General features: G+C 41.2%; 1 protein-coding gene and 1 long non-coding RNA gene across 12 annotated transcripts in view; one reads left to right on the forward strand and one right to left on the reverse strand.

Moving 5' to 3' along the window:
• Positions 1 to 15,175, reverse strand: part of GRIA4 (glutamate ionotropic receptor AMPA type subunit 4) — a 396,312-nt gene extending 381,137 nt beyond the window's left edge. For all 11 annotated transcript variants that reach the window (XR_008421331.1, XM_053900551.1, XM_053900547.1 and 8 more), the window contains exons 1-3: positions 15,023 to 15,175; positions 14,429 to 14,604; positions 13,102 to 13,260 (exon numbers count right to left, since the gene is read on the reverse strand). Coding sequence is in view for 10 of the 11 variants with exons in the window: in XM_053900551.1 (XP_053756526.1) it covers positions 13,102 to 13,260; positions 14,429 to 14,516 (247 nt within the window). In the remaining variant the exon portion in view is untranslated. The remainder of the gene's footprint in view (positions 1 to 13,101; positions 13,261 to 14,428; positions 14,605 to 15,022) is intronic.
• Positions 15,176 to 15,255: 80 nt separating this feature from the next.
• LOC128776225 (uncharacterized) lies at positions 15,256 to 18,274 on the forward strand. The gene is made up of 2 exons (XR_008421332.1): positions 15,256 to 15,365; positions 17,290 to 18,274. It is a non-coding gene; the product is annotated as an uncharacterized LOC128776225 (long non-coding RNA).
• The last annotated feature ends 17 nt before the right edge of the window (positions 18,275 to 18,291 follow it).

An 18,291-nucleotide genomic window follows, 5' to 3' on the forward strand; every position in this document is an offset into this window, starting at 1 on the left:
CTAACAGCTCAGAACCTGGAGCCTGCTTCAGATTCTGTGTCTCCCACTCTCTCTACCCCTTGCCTGGTTCCCAGTTTGTCTCTCTCTCTCGCTCTCTCTCAAAAATAAATAAACGTTAAAAGAAAATTTAAAAAACATGTGGAGTTTAGTTATGGATAGATCATCATAGAGTATGGGGTTAATTCAGGTCAATATATTTTAATGAAATTATGATAAATCCAGAGGATATTCAAAATGCCAGAACTCAGATGTTAAAGGCCTTAGAAACCAAGTTATATAAGGAACTGATATTTAGCTTGGGAAAGTACAAAGGGGACATGTGATATGTTTTTTAAAAATGTGAAGGGTTTGAGTCATATAGAAAAGCTAGACTTGTGTTATTCAATTCTGCTAAGAATTAGTTGTTATAAATATGCAAACAAGAAATCAGCTCTTTCTCCTTTCCTTCCTCTCACAATTAGTCAGCAAACAATTATTGAGTATGGAACAGCAATGTTCCAGGCACGGTGCCAGGCCCTCAGAGCAGAGTACTAATGGCCATCATCCTTGTGCTCAAGCAGTCTGCTGAAGTCGACAGGTCACCTACCTACCTACCTCCCTGCCCACCTACCTACTGATCTACTATAAATCATTTTCCAAGACATACCAAAATACAGATGGTACTAAGCAGAAAATGTAACCATTCAAGCAAAAGCTGACCAACACCTGTGTCGAATGGGATATAATCTAGACTTTTAATGGACAGCAACCGTGTCTTTATGCTTCTCTACTAAAATGATGCACCTAGTCTTACAAGGTATGTTTATCTGAAACAGGCTCATACCATATTTAATACACACCTGTGATATATTATTTATATCATATATATGATTTTAGAAAAATCAAGGATATAAAAACGAAGCAAAATGTTTAAAATGCGGAGCAATGTTACTGAGCAGTGAAAGTGAAACTGAACTCCCTGTTTATCGGAGGAAAAAGACAAACATTTTGACTTATAAGCTTTCCACTAGGAAAGGAAGAAGCACACATATTTTTCAGAAGAAAAACAGTATCTTGATTCCAAATCTTTGGATCAGAGAAGGGGTGAAGAGCCTTTCAGAATTGCCTGGGAAAGACTGTGTATGCAGTTGAAAATTAAGTAATTTCACCAAGGGTGGGCTAGTTTCAAAAAGGGAGGGATAAATGATTATAGAAACCAGCCGATTGTGAAATTTACTACTGAAGGTTCAAGAGAGGTCATCAAGAACGGGCAGAAACAGCATCATACAGTTGACGCCAGCCTACTGTTTTTACAAGTTTTCTAGTTTCATGAACTTTAAGAAGTGCAAACAAGCAGTCAGTGTCTGAACAGATGGGATTCTCCTGAGTGTGCTTATTAGTTCACCTGGCTTCCCAAACGGGCTTTCTTGTACGCTGAAAGTGGATTGTATCAGCATTTTCTAGTTATTTTGTTCGCAGACACCACATGGTATAAGCACCTAGAAGTTCTCTTCTACCAGATGCACATTTATCAAAGTGCTATCTGGCCAGCACGATGTCTGTTAATTTGCATTAAATGTCCCACTTTCCTCCTTATAGGACTTACTTAGCCTCCCTACTTAGCCCACCCCATACCTGAATCTAATGGAAACAAATAACAACAAAAACATGCTTCAGATAAAGAAAATAGATAACATTTATTTTGGATACCTCATTGCTTTCATAACCTCAGCTTGATTTTCTCTAAGATAACATACAAAATTGTCCTAGCTATCCTAAGGATGCCCCAAAGATGAGTGAAGGGAAAATTCATCACATAATGCTCATTCATTTATTCAAAGACATTCATTGACTCTCACTTTGTGCCAGGCATTGTGCAAGGTTAGGAGGATATATCTTTTAACAAGGCAGATGAAGCACTTGGCTTTGGTAGTTTATATTCAAGTGATGGAGATAGAAGATAAAGAAGTAAATGAATGGAAACAGTAACTAACAGTAATTGTGATAAAAGTAGAGGGTTGGTAATACAACAGAGAGTAACTAGAATTTGGGAAGGAAAGGGTTTCCTCTAGAGGGGTGGGTCAGGAAGACTTCTCTGAAGTGCTAATTTTGACTTGAGTCCTGAAGGTTCAGAAAAAAGCTAGTCAAGCAAATAACTGGATTGGGAGGATTAAAAAAAAAAGGGGGACATCAAGTACAAGACATTGAGAAAAGAAAAGGTTAAAGCATGTCAGGGAACCAAAAAGAAGACCAAGTGGACTCTAGCACGATGCACAAGTCAAAGAAGTGGACGAAACTCACATCATGCAGGGCCATGCCAGAGTTGCAATTCTATCCTAAGACAATACAAAGCCTCTGGAAGGTTTGAGGTAAGAAAGAGGCGGTCTGTGAGTTAGAAAGTCAGAAGACCATCACTGGGCGCAGTATGTAAAGTGGATGGAGAGAGGTAAAGAGTAGAAGCAGGAGATCAATTATGAAATTATGAGAAAAAGCACCACTGAAGGGGACAGAACAGCGGGACAGAAATGGAGAAAGGTGACGGTATTCACAGTGCACTTTGGAGATGTACATTGGTCAGATGGTGAGTGACAAACAGGGAAGAAAGAGGAGCAGGAAAGGAGATGATAAACCTATCAAAACGAGTAGTGTGACCACCAGGGACCCACAGGGGAGAAAGGAGAACAACAACAAACAGGAGAACGTTGGGACTGAGAAAATGCAGAACTCCCGTCCAAGCTCGAATTCGGTCGGGAAAGAGCAGGAGGTGTGCATAAATGTGTCAGTGCAAAGCAGCTGTGGAAGAATAACTCATTCAATAAGTAGCGCAGAAAAAAAAAGTCCCTAATGGACATAAGAAAATTCCAAAAGTGGGTGTTATGAATATAACATTTAAAAATCCTAAAGGTATGAGTAAAATGTAGGATAATATTTTTATAGGTTTAAGGTTAGGAATACCCTTATGAGTATAACCAAAAACACCAAACCGAACCAAACCAAAACAAAAATGAAAAAAGAGAAGCCATAAAGAAAATAACTCACAGATCTGACTACATAAAAATTTAATGTGTCTGTATGATAAAAGACATCATATATAAAGGTAGAAGCCAAAGGCACAGGAGAAAAATAATCTGTAACACAGACAACAAAGGGTTAATTTCTATAGTACATAAAACACTCCCATGAAGAAGAAGATGTTGGCAAAGGAGAAGAACACAAGAGAAGGCCACAGGTCTTATAAATATATGAAAATATTCTCAGCCTCGCTCTTAATAATAAATATGCAAATTAAAGGAGCAATTAGATGTCATTTGCACCCATCAGGAACAAGTGAAGATTCAGGATACTTAACAGCTTAGTGTTGGCAGGTCATATAAAAACAATCATCCTCACATTTTGGCGATTGTAAATTTAAGTAACGTTTTGTTTTTGAGGAGAAGAAAATGACAGTATCCATTAAAAGCAAAAACTCACAATATTTGCTACAGTAAATTTCATCACCAAGAATTAGCTCTACAATACTCACACAGGTACACAAATAGTTTTTCAGATATTTTGTTTGTACTCTCAAAAATGTGGAAACAACCTAAATGTTGACCCACCATAGTAAAGGCAGAAAGACATACTCTGCAGCAGTAAAAGAAAATGGGACCACTCTTTTGTACAGACGGAAAGCTTGTTATGGTATGTGAAATAAACCCTCAAAAAAATGTAAGCAGAGAATGTCATCAGTTTTATTAAATGCTTTTATTTCTAGACATATATTAGCATCGTATGCCTTTAGTTCTCTTTGTCTCCCTATCTAGGTCTGCACTGTGATTACCTCTAAGTGGTAGGATTACAGAATACTTGGACTTTTTAAGATTTCTGAATTATTTGAAGTTTTCATAAGTACATGTTACTTAAAAGACAAAAATATGAAAAATAGAACACAGGGCATAATATATGTAAAGTTCCTGACGAAAAGCTGCTTAATTTAGAAGCATGTAAGCAACAAAAGTAAGCCAATGCTACCTACAGCTGATTGTGTGACTTCTGCATCTGGATAAACACAGTCATCTACTCAAGGAAAGTACTAAATCTCACATTTTGTTACCATTCATTTCTAAGATAACTTTTTATTGATGATACTAGTAGTTTTATTAAGACAGAGACAAGTGATGATCCTCTCCAGACAGCAATTTTGACTTGGGTGATGTTCTTTAAGACTGTCAACACTGTGTTTCTTTGGAATCTAATAACACGTCCAAGAAAACCTGAAAGAAAATGTCTGAGAGCTAAATATGAAAGGGAAGAACTTGGGAAAATATGTTTTGAATGGGAGTAGTTACTCTGAAATCAAATGACACTCCTATAAAAGAATATAAAATACAGTAAAACTTGGTTTGTGAGCATATTTATTCTGGAAACCTGCTTGTAATCCAAAGCACTTGTATATCAAAGCAAATTTCAAGAACCATTGGCTCATGTGACATTCGGCATCACGTACTACCCGTATTGCAAGACATGGCTCGTTTATCAAGTTAAAATTTATTAGAAATGTTTGCTCGTCTTGCAGAACACTCACAGAACAGGTTATTCTCAATCCAAGGTTTGACTGTAGGTTGGTCAACTGATGAAGTAACCAGACACTGTTTGCATAACATTTAAAAGAGTCATTTTGTCATTTTTATACCTGGCAGTACTTGTGACATGGACTTTATAAAGCGATGGGGGTGTCATCAATTAGAACGAGAACTCTCTCATTTCTGTGCTGCATGGCAAATCCATCCAAGAATCGATGTCCACTGTCGAATGCAACACGCAATGGCTGGGGTGAATCAAAGTTGTTAAAGCAAAGAGGTAGCTTTAAGAAAAACATGTTTCTATTTAAAGTAAGAGTTACGTAGCTGCTGTCACACCAAGTGATGGGTATCTCGTGGATACTGTGCTTCCCAAGCTGCCATAGTATGAATGGCCAGTAAAACTGGACTTCCACATCTGATACCCTGAAAACATTACGGTGAGGCAAATTTTCTTCACTACAAATTTTCAGTTTCTCCACAAATAAAATGATGGAAATAATAAGGCCTGCTTCTTGCAGCTGTGTAAGAACTGAGGCAACTAACACAAGACCTTTGTCAGGTAGTCAGCCCCCTGTTGGAGTAGCTACTGTTACCAGAGAGGAATGAGTTTCAAAGAACAGGAAGTCTTCAGCAATGCAAATCTCCAAGACTCTTAAGAGACAATGAAGACCAAGGAATAACAATTGGATTTGCTAATTTGTAAGTCACTGATGACCTTCAAGAACACAGTGTTCCAGGAGTGGTGATAGTAAGGGAAAAGATAAATCATGATAAAAATAGAAAGAGCTGATGTGGAATGCGTAGAACCTCTGATAGTAAGAGAAGGAATAAAAATAATGGGATGGCAGTTTGAGAGGCTGAGGACCAAGCCAAGCATTTTTCCAGCCAGGGAGACACTGATTATTTTCTACGTCAAGAAAGAAGCTAATGGAGATGGATTTGATGGAAAGATTCCTGGTTAGTTTCCAGGATAAAATCCAACTGGCTTCTAAACTGATGAAGGTAGGAAATGAAGTACTGTTTGTTTCTAATTTATGCGTAGCTCTTTTAGACCTGTGGTCTTGGACCCTTTTTTTGTGGTGGGGATTCACTGAGAAGTCATCCAAAAAGTTTAGACTGTCTCTGTGTAAACACACACAACACACACACACACACACACACACACACAGTGCTTAAAAACATAAAATTTTGCATATACTTAGGAGAATTTATCAACCTCTTTCATCCATCCATGAACTAATCCTCTCTCTGAATGGCCCATAGATTCCAGATAAAATTATCCTCTGTTAGGACCTGGAAAGAATTTTGAAAAATAGGTATTTAGACTTTTTTTTTTTTTTTAACGTTTATTTATTTTTGAGACAGAGAGAGACAGAGCATGAACGGGGGAGGGTCACAGAGAGAGGGAGACCAGAATCTGAAACAGGCTCCAGGCTCTGAGCTGTCAGCACAGAGCACGACGCTGGGCTCGAACCCATGGACTGTGAGATCATGACCTGAGCCGAAGTCGGACGCTTAACCGACCAAGCCACCCAGGTGCCCTGGTATTTAGACTTTTATATGTAAATTAAAATTAGCCATTCAGCGGGAGGTAAAAAAATATTCCTAGGAAATGTCTACAAAATATATTCATGCAAAATATAAGTTACTTCTCAAAATCTCAACAGAAAATGTAACTCTTACAATGTGAAGTTAGGCTCGGAAATAAATGCTCCATATGACACAGAAAATGTTCACACGACTACATTTAATTGTGTTATGAATGAATGTTCTGTTTTCCAAACACTTTTCTAATATTCGTAAAATCCACGTATGGAAGGTGTTATTTCCCTGGGTTATTGGATTGAGAAACTGAGGCTCCGAAGTGTTAAGTGACTTACCCACCAGCACGATGCAAATTCAAGCCCATCTGGGTAAAAGTCAAAGACTTTCTCCCTACCTCTGAGAAAAAGATAAGAATATTCTAGGCCACTATCTACGAAAAAGTACTATTAATAGAATCCACGTGGGGTTAATGAAGGCTTTTTTTTAATCTAGTCAAAATATAAAAGAACACTCTGAAGAGAAGAAAAGCCTGATGTTTAAGATCAGTTAACCCTGCAATTCATTCTTTAAATTCTGCAGCCTTTGAGAAGGTTTTTCACTATTTACTTGAAATTGTCCTCACCTCTTGACTCCAGTGAAATTATTCTTGCCCCATTTTCCTCTGAACCTTCTGACCCATTGTCCTCCCTGCCCCTCCAGTAAAGGTGTTTCCTAGGGTTTTTTCCTCAGCGTCTTGTCACTGCTCTTGCTCTCTCTGGGTGATCTCACCACCCCCCTGGCTTCAATCGTCACCAAATGCCTGTCTTCAGTTCCCACTGAGCCCTGCAGCTCCAAAAACACAAGTCCAACCATCTACAGCACAGCTCCATTTTGGATGCCTCTTAAACCCTCAAAATCAGTACTTCCGTAACCTCGCCTTCGCCATTCAGGTCTGCTCCTTCTCTTCCGTGTCCTGTCCCAGTGGATGGTACCAGAACCCAACTGTGTGCCCAGGCTAGAAATCTGAGCGCTCATCTTTCATTCTCACCACGCCTCCTTTCCACTCCCCGACAAAGACACCTAACCCAGCATGAGCTTCTGTCCACAGTTCCATATTCTGGGATCTGTGTGCTCTTCTCAATGCGCGGTGCTTCTGCTTTCATTCAAGCATGTATCATCCTAAACTGTATTCCTTCAAGACTCAACCGACTTGGGCTCTTTCTTCCATGATAGTCCCTTCCGATTCATTCACTTTCTTGTGACCAGCCTATTTATAAAATATACATCTGATGATGTCACTGTTGTGTTTAAATCATTTAACGGCCCCCCTTTTTTATTCATCGACAAAATCAAAACATCAACAAGATCCTCTGTGGGTCAAGAAATCTTCTCCCCTAGCAGACCTGTCCTTTCCCTCACACTCAATACCACCGGCCAGACTAAACCATATTCAGTGGCTCAAAGACACCTGCCTCGCCCACACCTGAGGGCCTTGTCCTGTGCTGTTCCTTGGGGCCAGGCTTGGCTCTCTTCCTTCCTCTTTTTCAAACGACTCAATGAGACCTTTAAGACGTAGATCTGCAGGCTCCTCACCTGAGATGTCACGCTGAGTTTGGTGCTATTCTCCTGTTCATCTCTGTGTAGCATTGTTTTTCCATCATGGCATTGAGTTCGACTGTACTGTAATGCCTGACTTTTCTGTCTTTCCCACAGGGCTCTCAGCTCCTTGAGGGCAGGACCCAACCCTACATGTTCCCGTACCCTCACTGCGAGCACAGCGTCTTAAATACAGTTGCCCTTGATAAATAGGCTTAATGAATAAATGGTTACATTCATTACCTAATCCAGTGAATGGATGGAAAAATTCATTACATAATATGACTTCAGCCTTTGCTAAATCACTCACTGTCATATGATTAATGAAGAAGTTGCCCAGAAATGTCTTGCCCTATTTTCTTCAAAACATTGCAAGTAAATTAGAAGAAAAGATAAATGGCAATTCTTTTTTCTTTCTTAACAGAAGTAATCCCAATATAGATGTATTTTTCACACCCAACAGACTCCTCATAAAATAACTTAGGACAGTAGTTAGAAAACCAGAGTTCAAACCCTCACCTGTAGCCTATTAGCTACCTGGTGTTTGACAAGTCCCGGGACTCCTTTGAGCCAAAGCTGGCTTACCCACCAAATTAATAACTATCTTCTGAGAGTGTTTCTCTTTAAGACAAGCTTGAGGGCAAACAAAATCATGTATATGAAAGCAGTTTAAAAACTATGTGTCATCATAAAATGTAAGGTGTACTACATTTATTCTTCACGGTAAACTCCTCAGCAATAATAAAATTCTGTGAATAAGATACACACATATTTCCTAATGCTGCAAAGTCAAAATTTTCCTCTTTGGGAAATCAATAACATTTGGAATGATCTGGATGGAAAAAAAAGTTTAAGGAATTTTTCTAATAGTTTTATGAAAGCTTAATCCCGTGAAAATTTTGAAGTACAGCAATGCAAATTATGGACCGTCTTATCCCTCAAGAAAGGGACAAACTATATGAATAGGACTTTCATCATTCTCAGGATAGAAAATTAAGAGGAAGAGAGAAAGATTATCAAAGAATCATTCCAGATCAACATAGAATTTGGTATCAATTTAAATAAAGAAATCTCATGGAGGTCACAGTAGTCACATTGTTCATTTCTGTAAAAATAATCAAAAGTCAAACAGCATTTAATTCTTATATTTCTCTAATAACAACTCTGCAGGTCAAACTACCAGACTTTTATTTTTAGCATGTTTAAGATTATTATATTGGCCCAATGTAAACTCTTAGAATGGCTTTTTAGGGCTTCATGCCCCTAAAATGGAAAATGTACGGTATTTAAGCATTGTTGAATTAGAGCGAAGAGATAGTATTATTTAGTACCCTTAAATTCAGTGAGTTTTTATTAAGGACTATATGTAAGTAGAAAGGCCTGTAAGTGTCTACTGGAATAGTGTCATATTTCCAAAATATTTAGATTAACTAAACAAGTATATTTTACATAGACACCGACTTTTACAAGTACCACTCATCCTGAATACTTAGAGTTGACAAATAAACAGGCCACAAAGAGAACGATTATTTAACTCTAAAAAGAACAACTTTTCCACCATTACTAGGGTATAATATTCATTCTACTTGGGATTGTTACAACTTTCCAATCCACCATTTTTTAAACCACCAAAAAGACTTTAGACAGAAAAGGAGAGTGAGATTAACACCTCATCAAAAAAAAAAAAAAAAAAAAAAAAAGAAGTATTACCTGAATGGTCCTTCCAGTCCAAGTTAAAAAAGTTGGATATATATCATAAGATTATTTTATTATTTCACCACAGCAACAACATAGTACTTGATCTGTACTTGACCTGTTTTATTATGCATTTCCGACGGCCCATCTGAAAAGGGAGTCATTTCAGAAACGGAGTATTTGTGGATTACGTGGCATAGGTACTGTCTTACTAAAGGAAGGGTTTCTAATGCAAGCGGATTAGGCTAATAATTGTAATGGCTCAGATATTTTTAGCTCTTAAAAATTTGGTGATAGACTACTTTACTATTTTGGTTATTACTTACAGTCAAATTTAACACACAGCATCCTCTAAAACAAAATATGTCTGTTAACTATTGAAAATATAAGAAAACAGCGTGCTTTCAGACGATCCCAAATGTTTTGCAAAGGACATATCCAATTTAAATAGCATGTCTGTTTGTAAGGATAGCTAGTATCAGTCAACTGTATGGCATTTTATTAGAGAGCACCGCCATGTTGAATTTATTTATAAAATATCCATTTTGCTATACCCCATACTTAGATAAATCACAACAAAGAAAGATATACTTTTAATTACATTTTGGAATTTGAATACTTGGGTCATTTATTATGCCTACTTTTTATCGTTATTGAAATAGGTCATCATTTTATATTATCTGTATTTCCTATAATTTCAGGTTTATACTGAGCCAAGTGTGACTTTCCGACAATGTGAACAGTTTGAAAGGAAAACAATATGAATCTTACACAAATATTATTAAAGACAAAAGAAAACCTAGGCCGAAATTTCCCCCCTCCCCGCTCAGGAACTTGGTATTTGTACCCAAAGTGGTTAGTTTGAGTTAATCAGGTCTAGACTAACATCGTATGTAAACTGTGTATACAGAATGTTTAGATTGCCCAAAGTATTCTTAGAAGTCCTAGTTCTGAGGCAGAAGCAGCAGCATGAAATTGTATCTGTCCAGTAGATGACCAATATTCTTTATTCTTTAATCTGCGTTTTGCGCCTTTCGCGTATACTTATCCTGTGTAATGGCCCTTATTCACAGACAGGCTGGACGGTGCAGTTTTACAAGGATCCAGTACAGGAAAATCACAATGAAAATAAACCTAGCCAGTCATATATTATATCTTTATATTTAATCTAACATGAAAAATTTAAAAATCCAGTCTGTATCACTCTGAGGAATAAGTTCCATGTTAATTTTCCAGAATACTATTTTTATCCTTTTGTACCCAAAGGCAGAGAGCTTGATAGATGAGGCTGCCTCATACTTACTGCTTATGCTTCACCTTTAATTAGACCGGAAAACCACACATGTATGTATTCTCGGTGAGTCCACACAACAAACGCCAATCCCCTGACCCACAGTCTGTGACAGTGGGTTTTTTCCCCCCGAAATTCTGCTTAGATTTGCCTTAAGGACATTTGGCACTCTCATTTGTCAAAAAAAAATAATCATAATACGTCCTTTTCTGCACTAGAAAATGTTTCTTCCTCATTTACAATTTATGTTGTTTGAAAAAACTATGTTAAACGCACACAAAATCAATTATTTGTGATTATTGAAAAATATTGTCATTAACATTGTATCACACTCGGATTCAACATCAGCAGCCTTAAAGTTTACGTAGTTTTCTCAATCCTAACATGTTAAAAAATAGCATATTTTCTCTATTTTAGATCTTCTAATTTTTCATTCTGTGTGCAGCATCTTGGCAATTCCTCATGTTTATAGGTACTTTACCAGTAATACTTTATATGATACTTCCATTACATTAAAAAAATAATGGTAATTAAAATTATCCTGAAGGAGATTAACAAATGATATGAGGTAAGAAAGGATCAGCGCTTTATGGTTTCTACAGCTGGAAGTCACAACACAAACTTCAGAATACTTAAGAACTTAATTTGTAAAAGCAAAACACAGTAAAACTAATATATCTGACACTTTTTAGAAAGCCTTTCAAAATTTAGTAATAAGGATTAATATTTAAATAGGAGTTTACTGTCGACAAAGCACTGTCGAATATATTTGGATCATGACTTATTTTTAAACTTAGTAATGTTTTGTTGATAGAATCTCAGGACAGACAAGCAAAAATAATTTAAAAAATAAAGAATATTCAGGTACTGAGCAGAATACTTTAGAACTACTTGAAATGTTGACATTCCTTTCAAAACTTCAAACACAAAACTAACAGCTGATAAAATCTGCAAATATAACTATCCACAAACATGGCTCTAATTCACGTATGTTTCTGCTTAAAAGTAACTTCCTCCTGCTATAATATTGATGTATCACTAAATATGACAAACGATTTTTCCTAATTCAATAGTGCTCATAGCAACTACAGAATCCCTGAAAAATAACACAATTGTGGCAGTTTACAAATATGTCAAGTGCTTGCACCTCCTTATGAAACCAACTAAAATAAAGTAATAGTTGGATGCCCAAATTTACAGAAAAGCAATCCTGGTAACTGTTAGATGAGTCAATGGCAAAATAATATGAAATAAAACAATTAAATTAATGAAGTAGATATCCTCCAAATATTTAAAAACCATTTGTTTTCAATATCACTTCCTTGTTCAGTATACTTTCTTGTACTGACAGGACTTTTAAAATCAAAATATACTCCACTTGATACAATAATAAAAATACAATTCAAATTAAACATTTTATTACTGCTATGCAAAACTACAAAGGAACTCTTCCTATCTATCTTACATAATCTGCAAGCATCATCTGAAGCCCCAAAATTTTGAACAGGGTAAATGAGAATGTAAAAGCTGAGGAGATATTTGAAACATGTATTTCCTTCAAGAGGGAAAATGCTGTATAAATGCTCTGGTGGCTGATCGTATGTTAGAGAGTTTCAAATTAGTACACAACTGATTATCTTTTTTTGCATTAAGTTATACAGCACTTTGGTGGGGGAGCACTGTGCCAGCGTTTCACTACAGCATTAGGTGAGGTCACCCATTGAGTTGCATCGTGCGGGATAATAGATGAGGCTGGGCTGGTTCGTGAATTCAGGTGGAGTGTAGACTAACATGAATTGGCTTCGAGCTAAGGATTCATGGAGGTATATCCACAGGATATATGCATCACGCGATAGTAAGAGACATTTACAACCCAGAATATAAGAGTAGGGCAGCCTCAAGTGACATCACCAGATCATCTGCAGCGTCAACCAACCATCTAGAATATATTTCCTGCACATCACAGCTCCTCTCTTTCTCACTCTTAACAAAGCTTCCTTTGCCTTTGCCAGGGTAAGACAGCTTGTGTCTTCTTTAAAAGCAAGACATGGGCTTACTCAAGCGAAAAGCAAATAAGAAAAAACAGGGGAACAGAATAAAAAAACTAGATTGGGTACAATTTTCCCTAACTTGACATTCAGGTAATAGGAATATAACACCGGAATGGTGAAGCAGAAATCAACTTGAATTATCCAGACAAGAAATGGGGGGGCGGGGGGGGGGGGGGAGAAGAAGAGGAAGAAGAAGAAAGAAGGAAAGAAGAAAGAAAGACCGGCTGCATATCCCCGAGACTAAATCTTGCTTTTAACTCTGATTTGCTCTGGAAACAGCCAACTGTAGCAATCTTGCGTTTCTTTCAAAAACAATTTGTAAAATAATAATGATACAGGGGAGGGGGCACCGTGTGGCCTCACTGTGATTGTCTAATTTATCCACAACTTGTGTTTTACTTACAAGCATTTGTCACGGCAAAACTGTTGGCTGTCTCAATGTTGTCCACATGAGGTACCAGATTAAAAGGAGCTTCGGACGCATTGGGGCTAGTGTTGTGAAGAAAGATTGCTAATCGAAAGGCCGTGTATTCCTGATCTGTGTTTCGGATGAAGAGACCACCTAATAAAAACAGCAGGAAAAGCACATTCAACGTTTCCTCTTGGAAATGCAGTCCCCACCCGGAGCCCTGTCAAATCCGCTGTCATTCAGCAACACACACACCATTAGGAAGACAGCTTCCAGTCTCGGGACTGCCCTTTGTCCCCAAGGTACACGCTTGGGATCTTGGTCTTTAGGACAGCTCAGCTCTTTCGTGCCCCAATCTGTCACAGCACAATGACCTCTGGGCCCACGGAGTGTGTTTTCCTTTCTGTCTCTTGCCCTCCCCATGATTCCCAGCACCTTGCTACATCAGCCAAGCTGGGGGCATCTCTCCCCAAGAGGCAAGCGGAGGCACCCAAGAGAGGATCTGCATTAAAACACGGAAATAAAGGGACGCGGGGAGTCGGGAAGGAGAAATGAACTTTGTCTTCCTGCAGCTCGTGGACTCAGCCTCCAGACCCGGGGACGTGGTGCAGTGTTGAGGCTGGGCTCAGCTGGAAGAAATTCAATAGCTGCGTCCCATTAAAAGACAGGAGCGGAGAAGAGCATGAAGAGCCAGGCATGGGGAGGGTCCCTGGCGACAGGGTCGAGTCGAGTTGGAGGCGTAAGGGCCAAAGAGGCAAGAGGAAAACAAAATAGAGGGACAGAAGGCTTCGGGAAGGAAAGCGACCTAACTTTGGAATGGGTTAACCGGCAGCGAGCAGAGGCGGCGGGGTGCGGGTGCAAACGCTTTCTGCTCAAACAGGGTCTTCCCGGAACAGCCGGAAAGCTGCGGAGTCCAGCAGGGGCAGAAGGGTCTTTACAACATTGATAATAATAATAATAATAACAACAACAATAACAATAAGGATACTACCCCCGCCAAACTCGACACCCCTTAGCGCTCCAGGGAAAGGGGTGAAAAGAAAGACCACACTGCATGTAATCAAACCCACGGAGGGCTTCCCCCCCGCAACTTATTCCAAGCCTACTTAAGCGACGCGAGCCCAAGGTGGCAGTGAGAGCGCGGGCGCGGAGGAACGGGTGTGCAGGGTGTGTATATCCCCAGTGAGCCTGCACCGGGGCGAGGGGAAGGGAGAGGCGGGCTCGCCCGAATCCCCGAACGGCTCCCCGGCAACTCGCCGAACTCACTTTCGGATGCCTGCCCCAGACACCCACATGCACGCCCCACCAAGGCACAGCTCACCTATCTGCACGCTGCTCGGAAAGGCTCCCATGGCGAGTCCCCAAAATCCAGAAAACAACAAGACAATCTGCCTGCAAATAATCCTCATCTTCTTTTCTCCTCTCCCCGGCGCGCGCTCTCTCTTTCTCTCGCACTCTTCCTAAAGGCTGTTCACACAGGCATTGACCACGATGGCGCTAAAATTAAAAACGACCAAAAAAAAAAAAAAAGAAAAGAAAAGAGGAAAAAGGAGAGAGGCGCGGGCGGTTGGTGGTCCCCCACTGCGCCCCTTCAGCAGCCCATCGCGAGCCGCCAGGTTTTTCCCGCAGTCTCCATAGCCCCGAGAGCGGTTTCCCGTCCGGCTGCTAAGGTTGCACATGCAGAAGATGGTGGTGGCGCGTCTGGCGGCTGCTCGCGGGGACGAGACATGCGCCCTGTCCTCGCCTCCCTCGCGCCCGGCCCGCCGCTCGCCTTCGCGCGCACACACCGGCACTGCGCCGCGGCCCGCGCCCCTCCCCGCGCGCCCCCTGCTCCCGGCGCGCCCCTCCCCGCGTCCCTCCCCGCGCGCCGCGCGCCCACTCCCCCCTCTCGTCTTCTCCCCGCTCGCCTAGGCACCTGCTCCGGGGAGGGGCAGCCCCTACGCCCCTCTCTGCGCTGCTCGGCCGCTCTCGGTGGGAGTGGGGCGGGGTGGGGGGGGGGGCCGCTGGCCCGGCTCCGCCAGCCCGGAGCAGGGGCTCCGGCACTTAGCAGCGCCCCCGGCCCCTGGCCCCCTGCAGCATGCCCGCAGGCTCGCGGGGAGGACGGCCGGCCTCCCTCCCCGACAGCCCTCGCCCTTCTCGCAGCCTCGCCCTCTGCTGCCAGCGGGCCGCGCGCGGGGGACTCCGGTCCTGGCTGCAGCCGAGATTTCTCACCAGCCAGCGGCCCGGGAATCTGGAGAGCCCAGCCAGGACTGCAGGAGGTGAAGGGGCGCGGGGAGGGGGAGGAGGACACAAGGCCCAGGGGGCTGGGACCGAGGAGGGAGGTACTGGAGGAGGCGAGGCTGCGGGAGAGCCCCGGGGCAAAGACAGGAGGGAGGAAAAGTTCATTTAAATAGCAAAGTTTAGGGTGACGAACGGGATGGGCAGGAGCCTGAGAAATGCACACCCAGTGGGGCCTCCAGTCTGGCCTCTGGAAGGTCCAGGAGGAAGAGTGTGTGCGGTGCGGAGCAGGGACTGTGAGGGAAGCCCCCTTTCCTTCCTGCAGAGGCTCTGGAGGTCACTTGCCCTCCGTGCTGCTGCCCACTTGGGGAGCAGGGCAGACACAGCCCAGGGCTGATGGGGGCAGGGGAAGGACGGTGCAGGGGAAGAGGGCGCCAGTGTCTGATGGAAAAGTGGGGTGTGTTTCAGGCACATCTCTTCTTAGCCTGGGCTCTGGAATATTCGCTCCACTCCATGTCAACCCCCAGAAGACCAAGCCCTGGGTTGATGTTGTCAATGGTTGGGTTGACTGGGTACAAGAACATTGATCATCCTGGAAAGTTTTAGAGCTCCTGTGTCCCTTCGTCCCCAGGGTCACCTGCAAGAGTTCATTTCCCCAGGCTGTGCTGGATGGAGTCTATACTGCACCCTGAGAGAGACAGAGAGAGAGAGAGAGGGAGAGACAGAGGCTTTGGTGGCAATGAAGGACAGGTGTCTGATTTCCTCTGTAAGGCCTGAGGTCTCCTGATCCAGTCAGTAGCTACCATCCCCTAATTCATTAAACTGTGAGAAATGCTATTTGAATCTGCACAGTTCTTTGGGTGCTCTTGGTTGAACAGTTTGAGAGCCCTGAAAGTGGGGTCACATCAGTTCACACCAGGCTTCTGAGCCATCCTCATAGGGGGACGGATTCTCCTTAAACGTTAGGGAGCCTGAGGTAGTGTTTCCGGTTACATTTTACCAAAGAATACAGCAAGGGCCCACGTTTACCTAGGGGAACATTTGGGAAAAGAGCAGAATGGATTTGATTAAGGAGAATTCTTGCAAGGCCCCCACCTTGTTAGGCTTTTTTTTTTTTTCAATATGCGCTACATTTACCCCTTCCAGTCTCCTATAAGATACCACCAATGACCTCTGTTTGCAGTTTGTGGAGGACATTTTGTAATCCCTTCTAAAACTTTGCAGTGCTTTTCTTCAGTGTTTTTGTTTGTTTGTTTTTTGTTTTTTTAAGTTCTGAGTTTTACTTGTAATGTCACATCTTTTTGTGGTGGTTGTTAACTTTTCACCACAGAGTGTTAATGACAAAAAAACAAAACAAAACAAAACCCAAAGAACAATCTAATTGTGACTAACTGGATTACACAAATCATACATTTGTCATTTCAGTTTATAAGACTTGAGGCTTGCAAGTCAAGTGGGAGTTGAAATGTTTTTGTTTTTTTCTGTCAGTGTAAAAACCAAGGCTGTAAATAATATCATTCTGTTTCTCTTACAAGATAATAAAATAGGCCACATAAAATTCAAGTTGGATTTAAGTTAAATTAAAATTTCGAAACCCACCGAGGCATGAAACTCATCACCTAGTTGTGTACCCAGGGAAGTTCTACTTGACGCACAGAGGGAATTCGCAACTTTTATTCTTCTGCAATTGGAAAGATTTGAGCTCTCATATGACGTAATAGATGCAGGACGATGTTTCTTGTTCACCTAACCACGGTGATGATGCCTTGGCTAATGGGACCACAGATAACCTAATTGTATTTTTCCAAGATAATAATCCAGGTTTCTTTCTTTATTTCTATTTTCCCAGTTAATAAAAACCTCTATTTTACTTTCTAAATCTAAATTATCTTTCTCTGTGTATCTCTAACTCTCTGTGTAGACATAGATGTATAGACATCTCATTGTGTCATACCTGTCTTTCAGATGCACCAAATGGGAAAGACTTTTGGAGCTGGTGAGCAAGGAAGGGAAGGAGAGGCTGGGGCACCCTTTGTGTCTTCATGAATAACCATGATCATCAACAGAGCTCAAGAGAAAATAATGAGGAATAAAAATGTGGCTAATAACAGCAGAGTCCACACCTTCACTTTTCAGTCCTGGGGGTCTGGTCCTCTGACCCATTTTACAATTATGACATGTGATATACCTCCTACTATAGGGAACGTACTCTCTTTGGAGCACTGGCTCCATCACAGTGAAAAGATCCTTCTCCATCACAGTGAAAAATTCGGAGGATTATTACCAGCTGGGAATACCAAAACCAAAGTGTATATGCACACTTGATTTTATTGCTTTCGTGCTGTTTCAACGAAATAGTTTCACGATTTTTCAGAACTGCAATTTCCTAATATATTAAATGAAGGTATCATACTGGAAGGTGTCTAAGATTCCTCAAAAATTCCCGAATCTCTGACCCTGTGAAGTCAACTTGGCCAGCATTTGGGCAGGCGGTTCCGCTGCGGGGAAGAGTCTGGTGCTGTGGAGAATCCACAGACGAATGAGCCACAACCTATGGTCAAGACACTCACGCGGCATCAGAATATGAGCGCATAGAACACAGAGTCAGCGAAGCAAGGAGCACAGGACTGTATTGGGAGGCTTTCTGCAGATTTTCCCATGAGAAGAGATACCTACAGAGAGATGGATATAGCTTAATGGTAGAAAAAGCGGTACCCAAGAATCTGAGGGTGTAAAGCACACTGTGTTGAGCTGTTTTAGGTACAAACTTGGGAGGGGAGAGGTTGGTAAGAACATAAAGTCAGGTTGGACCATTTATGGGGCATTCCAAATGAGGTGCTTGGGATATTGAACCTTGTCTGTGGGGAACTGCCTCATATACATATGTGCGTGTGTATATGGATATATATTATATATATATGTTTATATATTTATATATATTTTACAATTACACTGACTTTTGTTATT

Source organism: Panthera pardus, unplaced genomic scaffold (genome assembly GCF_024362965.1).
Source record: "Panthera pardus isolate Hobbes unplaced genomic scaffold, ASM2436296v1 HiC_scaffold_12, whole genome shotgun sequence".
NCBI classification, from domain to species: Eukaryota; Metazoa; Chordata; class Mammalia; order Carnivora; family Felidae; genus Panthera; species Panthera pardus.